At 40.6% G+C, this 8926-nt stretch overlaps 1 protein-coding gene across 2 annotated transcripts in view; it reads left to right on the top strand.

The window, feature by feature from the left end:
- TBC1D4 (TBC1 domain family, member 4) overlaps positions 1-8926 on the top strand; it is a 263231-nt gene that overhangs the window by 253749 nt on the left and 556 nt on the right. For both annotated transcript variants that reach the window (XM_010839664.1, XM_010839663.1), the window contains 2 exons: positions 3210-3386; positions 6910-8924. In XM_010839664.1, coding sequence (XP_010837966.1) covers positions 3210-3386; positions 6910-7143 — 411 coding nt within the window. In that variant the 3' untranslated portion in view covers positions 7144-8924. The remainder of the gene's footprint in view (positions 1-3209; positions 3387-6909; positions 8925-8926) is intronic.

Genomic DNA, 8926 nt, shown 5'->3' with positions numbered 1-8926 from the left:
CCAACAAAGGTCCATATAGTCAAAGCCATGGTTTTTCCAATAGTCATGTATGGATGTGAGAGTTGGACTATAAAGAAAGCTGAGTGCCAATGAATTGATGCTTTTGAACTGTGGTTTGGAGAAGACTCTTGAGAGTCCCGTTGACTGCAAGGAGATCCAACCAGTCCATCATAAAGGAAATCAGTCCTGAATATTCATTGGAAGGACTGATGCTGAAGCTGAAACTCCAAAACTTTGGCCAACTGATGTGAAGGACTGACTCACTGGAAAGACCCTGATGCTGAGACGGATTGAAGGCAGGAGGAGAAGGGGACGACAGAGGATTCAATGGTTGGATGGCATCACCAACTCAATGGACATGAGTTTGAGTAAGCTCCGGGAGTTGGTGATGGACAGGGAGGCCTGGTGTGCTGCAGTCCATGGGGTCACAAAAAGTCAGACATAACTGAGCAACTGAACTGCACTGAACTGAACCAGAAATCAGCAGGAAGAAAAGTGTGGGGAATGCAGGTCAGAGGGGTCTGCCTCCTAGGGTACCGAGAATGGATGAGGGCAGAGAATGGAAGCAAACGGAGGGTAATCAGTATATCGTGTACCTAGTCCCTGATTCTTCATAGGGACCAGGTAAGTGGTAGTTATATACTGTTGTTCAGATGACATGAATATACTTAAGACCAGATTTGTAAATAAAGCAATCATGCCTTATGAGTACTGATAAAATTTACCACTTTCCAAGAGGCCCTTGGGATAGCAGATAAAAGACAGAGTTTAGAGCAAGAGAAAGGGAGTCTGAGATCTTGTGCTAGTGTTCAGCTATCTACTAGCTGTGTGACTTCGGGCAAGTGAGGGCAACCTCTCTGAGTCCCAGCTTCCTTCTCTACAGAATGGAAATAACATTGTTTTTAGGGGTAAACATAACCAACTCAGTTGAAGAATTTTGTATCATTCTATACAAGTCTATCACAAGAACTCATTTTATAGCATGTAAAACTTTCTTTCTACCACATGTGTGGAATTGAAACCACAAGCAGATTATTCTGTAAATACCTGTGAATATTTTTTATTTGTTAAGATGCTCTGGAAATAGAAAAATATAAATTTTATTTACATATTCACTTATTCCCCATTTCTTCAGAAATATCTTTTGGGACTGGCAAGTAGTCAGAGATTGTGGTTTTGGAGAGAGATGAAGTTTGATTTGAAATTAGATCACCTTTCTTTTCTAAGATTAATGCGGGGATTGCCTAGCTTTGGAGATTATTACTGTGGTTATTTGATAGAAGTTATAGGCTGGTAGATTTGGACTTGATATTAAAGATAACTTTCTAGCCAGTAGAATTGATTAACTATGGAATAATAGTTTGGCCAGCTGATGTGAAGAGCTGATTCATTGGAAAAGACCCTGATGCTGGGAAAGATTGAAGGCCAAAGGAGGAAGGGGCAGCAGAGGATGAGATAGTTAAATAGCATCACCAACTCAATGGACATGAATCTGAGCAAAATCTGGGAGATAGTAAAGGACAGGGGCACCTAGCATACTGCAAAGAGTAGGTTTCAAAGAGTAGGACACAACTTAGCAATTGAACAAAAATGAACTGTTAATATTAAAGGAGACTTTGATGAGTTTTATTTACTGTAAAAATGCAAATAATGTAGAACAGCACAAAGAAGAAAGTGAAGTTACAAATCTCAATAGCTTGAGATTTAAAACATCTTAAACATCCTCTTAAAATCTCTAATTATACTGTACATGCTGTTGTATAATGATTTTTTATTAAAATAGTTGTAGAGTATCGGACATTTTTGCATGCCAATAAATATATTCATGCTCTCGTTTTTAATGGTTGTATAGTAGTCCAGTGTGTTCATACTCACTGGGTAGGGGGAAAAAAGATGCTTATTTAAAAAGAATAACCATATTGTCACAAAATACCATTTCAATTCTAAGATTTGAGTATCTCTAATAGTAGTAGTGCAAGTAAGTCAGTGAGATTTTTTGTGGTTTCTTCTCTCCCAAGAGTGTTAGTGTGAATACCAATGCTTAAATGGCAGCTCACCTTCTCTTGCAAGTTTAGACTAAGGAGGAGTTACTTGTTCTCTAACTTTGAAGCAAACTGTCTTCCTAATGGGTGACAATACGGGAGAGCAGAGGCAGCTGCAGTTAAACAGCTCTATACAGTGCCCAGTTCCCAAGTGGCTCAGTGCTACAGAGTGCACCTTCCAATGCAGAAGACGTGGGTTTGATCCCTGGGTCAGGAACATCCCCTGGAGAAGGAAATGGCAACCCGCTCCAGTACTGTTGCCTGGAAAATCCCATGGGCAGAGGAACCTGGCAGGCTACAGTTCATAGTGTCACAGAGTTGGACATGACTAAGAGATTGAATACGTATGTACAGTTTCCAGGGTGTGCAATTTTAAAGATTCTCTCTCTGGTAGGATATGTTAGTGAATTCTAAGAGACTTGCATGGATTAGAAAATGGATGAAAATATTTAGTACAAGCCCTTTCTACCTCCTTGACAAATAATTAGAAGGGCTTTTGATATTATTATTATAGAAATACCCAAGCAGTTTTTGGAGAAGGCAATGGCAACCCACTCCAGTACTCTTGCCTGGAAAATCCCATGGACGGAGGAGCCTGGTAGGCTGCAGTCCATGGGGTCGCTGAGAGTCGGACACAACTGAGTGACTTCACTTTCACTTTTCACTTTTATGCATTGGAGAAGGAAATGGCAACCCATTCCAGTGTTCTTGCCTGGAGAATCCCAGGGATGGTGGAGCCTGGTGGGCTGCCGTCTATGGGGTCGCACAGAGTCGGACACGACTGAAGCACCTTAGCGGCAGCAGCAGTATGCAGTTTTGCTTATTAACCAGCAAAGATGATCTCCAACTTGTATAAGAGTTACTCAGTTATTCATGTTTATCTGGTAGGCTACACTTTGGGAGACCATTCCTAGATTATGTATATTTTGGTTGCAAAATATCTTTGGACATTAACTTTCTCTAGTGTCTTGGCCTCCTCCTGAGAATGTGTCAATTGTATAGAAATGATCTGTTTGTCTTTATTTGACAGTCACATTTGTTACAATTCCCTTTGTTTGGTATGTCACGCTGTTCCTCATTAAGAAGTATTGGGAAATGCACCTTAGATACACAGATGTATCTTTGTGTACATCCTGAAAGTCAGACTGACCCCTGTTTTCACTGCAGGTTTTTGAGATGGATATTTCTAAACAGTTACATGCCTATGAGGTGGAGTATCACGTGCTACAGGATGAACTCCAAGAATCTTCCTATGCTTGTGAGGACAGTGAGCCCATAGAGAAGCTGGAGAGGGCCAACAGCCAACTGAAAAGACAAAACATGGACCTTCTAGAAAAATTACAGGTAAAGAGATAGTGATTTGACCATAAAAGCTGTTGAGTGCCTCCTCTCCTGCATAGAACCATCCCAGGAAGGATAGAGCTGTGGTATAGATTGAGCCATTGCTGACTGTTGACCTGTGTATCAGAGTGTGTCCAAGTGCCCTGGGGGCTGCAAATGCACATGCTGATGTAAGTGTCAGTTGGGAGAGAAAATCTCCTCTCACAAAATAATTAAATGGCAGTTCAGAGCAGAATCTGATTCAAAACTTACTGGGTATTGCACGTGTTTGGTGTAAGTTCAGGTTGGGAGGGATTGACTAGAGGAAACTGGGAAAGCTCTGGGTGTCTTGGGGCTTGAGCTGGACTCTAGAGGCTTGGTGGGAATAAGAGAGGAGTGTTGAAAGCTGGATGATATGGCAGAACTTAGAGGAAACATATCCATTTAAGATTTACATTGGGGAGAAGTGGGGTAAACATGATGGAGGCAGATTTATAAATAACTTTCAAGGTCAAGAAGAAGAACACAGCTTTAATCACGTTGAGAGAGAAATCTCTCAAAAATTTTGAACCATACTTTAGGGAGATCAATCTGGAAAAACCTTGATGAGGACAGATTAGAACGGGGAGAGAAGGTAGGGAGACCAGCTAGCAATTATTTGTAGAAATCTGATTGGGGAAGATGAGAACTGTCTAGACTAAAACTCACAGAAATGGAAAGGAGAAAATTGAATGAAAACAGGTAACATGTAATCCTTGCCATGAAGGAATTTGCAGCTGATAGCTTTAATGTGGTGATCTCCAAAGAAGATTTAGCCAGGGCCCAGGCTTGATTGCTCAAGAGCTTTTGTGTAGCAGAGTTTTATTAAAGTGAAAAAGGGACAGAGAAAGCTTCTGACATGGACATCAGAAGGGGGACTGAGAATGCCCCCCTTATTAGTCTCAGCAAGAGTTATATACTTGTTCAATTGATTATTATAATAAATCAAAAGAATGTCTCAAGGCTGTAAAGGTCTTACCAGACCCACTCCCACAATTTACATTTTAAGATAACAGGATTGGAGTTAACAATAGAAAGAAAGATCTTACCAGACCCACTCCCATAATATACATCTTAAAATAACAAGATTAGTCAGAAGGCTCTTGTTAAGGAGAAACATGTCTTTGAGCAAGATACATTGTTATATTGACTAAGACAAAGCAATGTAGAAAAAAAAGGTCTCTGCTTTTCTCCTCTTGAGAACCTCAGACCCCTTTCTCCTTCCCTAAGGCCTTGGACCCCTTCTTCCTCAAGGGCCCTGGATTCCTTATCAACCTACCTAAGGATGGGCTCTCTCATAGTTATTTCATAATACAAATTATGTATTTATTTATCAGTGCACTCTTACAAATGCGATAAGTGATTTAGTGTAAAGTAATATTGCACATCTGTAACCTATATTAAGTGTGCTGTGTATCCAGGCCTCAAGGAATGGGGTTTCCGTGATCAGAGGAGGGGGAGGGGAGAAAGTAAAGCTTCCAGGGAGCCGAGGGCTTGGGGGTAGGGAGTGTGGGGAGAGGGATTCTGAGTTAGAACTTAAGTACCCAATGGCTCCTTGGTTTCTGCTTACCTATCACTTCGTCAACACATGTCTCCAAACTAGGGAACACTAAAACCCTGCTTTGATGTGTGGTAACTCCTCTGAAGGATAACTGGGAGAGTAATAGCTTAGATATGAGGGGTTCCTAGAGTAATTGCTCCCCAAGAAGAAACACTGGCCTCCTTCATTTCATCTATATTAGCTCTGGCCCATACAACATTTTATGCCTTTTTCTATTCAAAACAATGCCAAAATGTTGTGTTAGTGCATTGCTAAAGATCATTTTTTTAAACAAGATCTGCAAATTCATCCATACCATTTTTCTACATTCCACGTATAAGCGATATTATGTGATACTTGTGTTTTCTCTTTCGAACTGACTTCACTCTGTATGACAGTCTCGAGGTCCATCCACATCTCTGCAAATGGTACTATTTAGTTACTTTTCATGGCACTGTGTACAGGTGCCACATCTTTACCCATTCCTCTGCTGATGGACATCTGGGTTGCTTCCGTGTTCTGGCTATTCCGAATAGTGCTGCAATGAACATTGGGCTGTATGTATCTTTGAATTATGGTTTTCGCTGGATATATGCCCAGGAGTCGGATTGATGGATCATATGGAGGCTCTATTTTTCAGTGTTTTAAGGAACCTGTATACTGTTTTCCATAATGCCTGTGCCAATTTACATTCCCACCAACAGTGTGGGAGGGTTCCATTTTCTCCACATCCTCTCCAGCATTTATTTACCAAATTATATCTTTGTTTGAGGTGTTAATTATATGAAAGTGAAAGTTGCTCAGTTGTGTCTGACTCTGCGACCCCATGGACTGTAGCCTGACAGGCTCCTCTGTCCATAGAATTCCCTAGGCAAGAATACTGCAGTGGGTAACCTGTCCCTTCTCCAGGGGATCTTCCAGACCCAGGAATTGAACCAGAGTCTCCTGCATTGCAGGCGGATTCTTTACCAGCTTAGTTGCCAGGGAAGCCCTCCAGCATTTATTGTTCGTAGATTTTGTGTGTGTGTGTGTGTGTGTGATGGATACCAAGGTGGAGGAGGAGGAGGGGGATGAACTGGGAGATTGGGATTGACATGTATACATTATGGGTACTGTGTACAAAATAGATATGTAATGAGAACCTACTGTATAGCACAGGGAACTCTACTCAGTGCTCTGTGGTGACCTAAATGAGAAGGAAATCTAAAAAAGAGGGGATATATGTATAACTGATTCACTTTACAGCAGAAACTTACATAACATTGTAAAGCAACTATACTCCAATAAAAATTGTTTAAAAAGAGACAACAGTGTCTGTTTTCAGAAAGAAAAATAAACAGGCTATTGTCCTTTATTACTAGGATGTTTCAGTGATGATTAGTTGAACATTTCTTTATTTAGGGAAAGTGGGTTTGCACCTACTTTCTGTTATAATGATTTTTATTAATGGTTACAAATTTTTTCATTCACAGTTCAATGCTGTCATCACCTCTGGGTTCCCAAGTTATATGGGCACATCCAACACCTGTAAAAACTGATAAGATCCCATGTATGTGTTGAGCAAACCCTGTATTTCCTTTCAGAGGGCAAAAAAACCTCTTTTAACACCTTAGGGCAGTGTCAGGAATCTCCTGTTTTTCCCTGTCAGATCCCAGTCACTCTTGGAGAAGACCTGTGTGTGGAGTGAGTACCCTCACTACTGAGGGATGATGATTTAATATTGCATTTTTGGTGTATTCAGTGAAATGAGATGTATTTTGTTAGGACTCTAGTTATATTTTTGAGAACCATAAAAAATCGCCATGTCGTGGACGGTTTCAGAGTATTTGCTTCCTATACTATTGTACTAAGTAATATGATATGATTAGCTAATATATGTAAGTTCTGACTGCTGCTGTGATGATGAACCAAAACCTTCAGATTGTTGATTTGGCGGATTTTGTGTGTTTTTGTTTTTGCCCCAAACAGATAGCTCATGCTAAAATTCAGACCTTGGAGTCCAACCTGGAAAATCTTTTAACCAGAGAGACCAAAATGAAGTCTTTGATCCGGACCCTGGAACAGGAGAAGACGGCTTATCAGAAGGCAGTGGAGCAGATCTGGAAGCTGCTGCCTGCAGATATTCTAGCCAACTGCGAACCACTGCTGAGAGACTTAAACTGCAACCCTAACAACAAAGCCAAGACAGGAAACAAGCCATGAAGACTTGCCACCTCAGCAGGACGTGACCATTCAAGGATGCTACAGTCTGGAGGAGTCTGCATGCTGCTGGCCCAGTGCTGGACACCAGAGCTGACAATCACTGAATTGGTTGTGAGCCCATCGGAGCCAGTGGCCCTTGCTCTCCTCAGAGCGTGCCACTTCTAAACCATTGTACATATGTAGACTGTTTTTTGCTGTCCTTGTTGACTATGTACATATATATAAAATGGACATAAAGAGTTGATGCTTTCAGATAAAAGTAGATGCATATTTAGAGCAATTTTTTTAAAAAAAATCAAAACTTCATGAAATCCACACCAAAGGGAAGTTAAAGTGAAGTTCCCCTTGGACACGTGTGACATCAGTTTGTCTTTGCAGTGAAACAAAGCTAGAACATCTTTGTATATTGAAATATACTTGAAAAAAATGAATGTATTTTTTTCTCCAAAGAATGGCATGTTTCACTCAGTGGTGGAGAGGTGGAAACATTTGTGTAACTTTATGTGCATCTGTCTTAAAATCTACTGACATTATATATATATGAGGAAAATGACTGATTGCCAGTAAAGCTCCTCTGAGTTTTTCAGGAAAGTAGGGGCCTTCCCCTGCTGCCTGCTTTGTGCCAATGAGCATGTCGCATCTACATGCATTTTGAGTCTGGTCAGGCATTACTTTAGTTGTGTGTAAGGAGGAAACAAGACAGTGGCTGAGTCTGCCCATCCAGCTCAAGGTGAAAGAGAACATTACTAATTTTCTAGTAAATTAGACCAGCGTTTTGTTAAACTAAACATATCAGTCCTTAAAAATTAATTTAGGACCTAAATTATCTAGCCCTGGAGAAGGAAATGGCAACCCACTCCAGTATTCTTGCCTGCAAAATCTCATGGACTGAGGAGCCTGGCCGACTACAGTCCATGGGGTCACAAAGAGTTGGACATGGCTGAGTGACTGAGCATACATAAATTGTCTCGATTAACTTTCTACCTTTTTATTGAAATTTCTCCTGAATGAACTACTTGGTGCCATAGTTAGTGACAAGGATTTGCCATTTCCCACTAAAATGTGGGAACTCTTGTCTTAGTTCTCTCTACCTTAAATGGAGGGTAAGGAAATGCAATTATGATTGGTTTTCTAAAAATGAGATACTATGTTGAGATATTTTTTTTGTCAATTGACAGGTCTGATAAGGTTGTAATCATCCTCCCCTTTTCACATGAGTGTTTATGAGAACTGTGGAATGTTTAAAACAAACTTGAAATCTATGGGAAGGGAAGGAGAAAGCCTTTCTAAAACCTACAGTTCTGCATTTGGACTCCTGACTTTCTCAGTCTACAGAGAGATTATAACAAGACATTCATGCATGCTGGGTGAATGGAAGGAAAGCAATTTTTAACTTACACATGGAATTTCTCCATTTCAGAGATGATTCTATGACAGTGCCTCGGAAAGTGGATGTGGCAATTTTGCCTTTCCAAACAATATTTTTCATCACTGCTTTTTGCAGTACTTGTATTATCACAGATGGATTATCTGGGATAATTTTCTTCAAAGGGAGTTTGTAATACACAAGCCACAGAGTAGAAAAGTAAAGCTCTAAAGGTTTCAGAAACATTTGATGAATGGATAAGCATCTGAACACCCCCTCCCACCCCCCGACCGCCCAGTTACTCAGTGGAATGTAGTGACTCAGTGCCGTGTAGTAAATGTAATGTTACAATCAGCACGCCCTCTCATCCAGGCAGTTTCTCAGAAGAAAATGAAGTCTTACTAGTAAAGTTAATGT

This window comes from Bison bison, unplaced genomic scaffold (assembly GCF_000754665.1).
Source record: "Bison bison bison isolate TAMUID 2011002044 unplaced genomic scaffold, Bison_UMD1.0 scf7180017864128, whole genome shotgun sequence".
Taxonomy (NCBI): Eukaryota; Metazoa; Chordata; class Mammalia; order Artiodactyla; family Bovidae; genus Bison; species Bison bison.
This window is presented reverse-complemented; position numbering and strand designations above follow the sequence as displayed.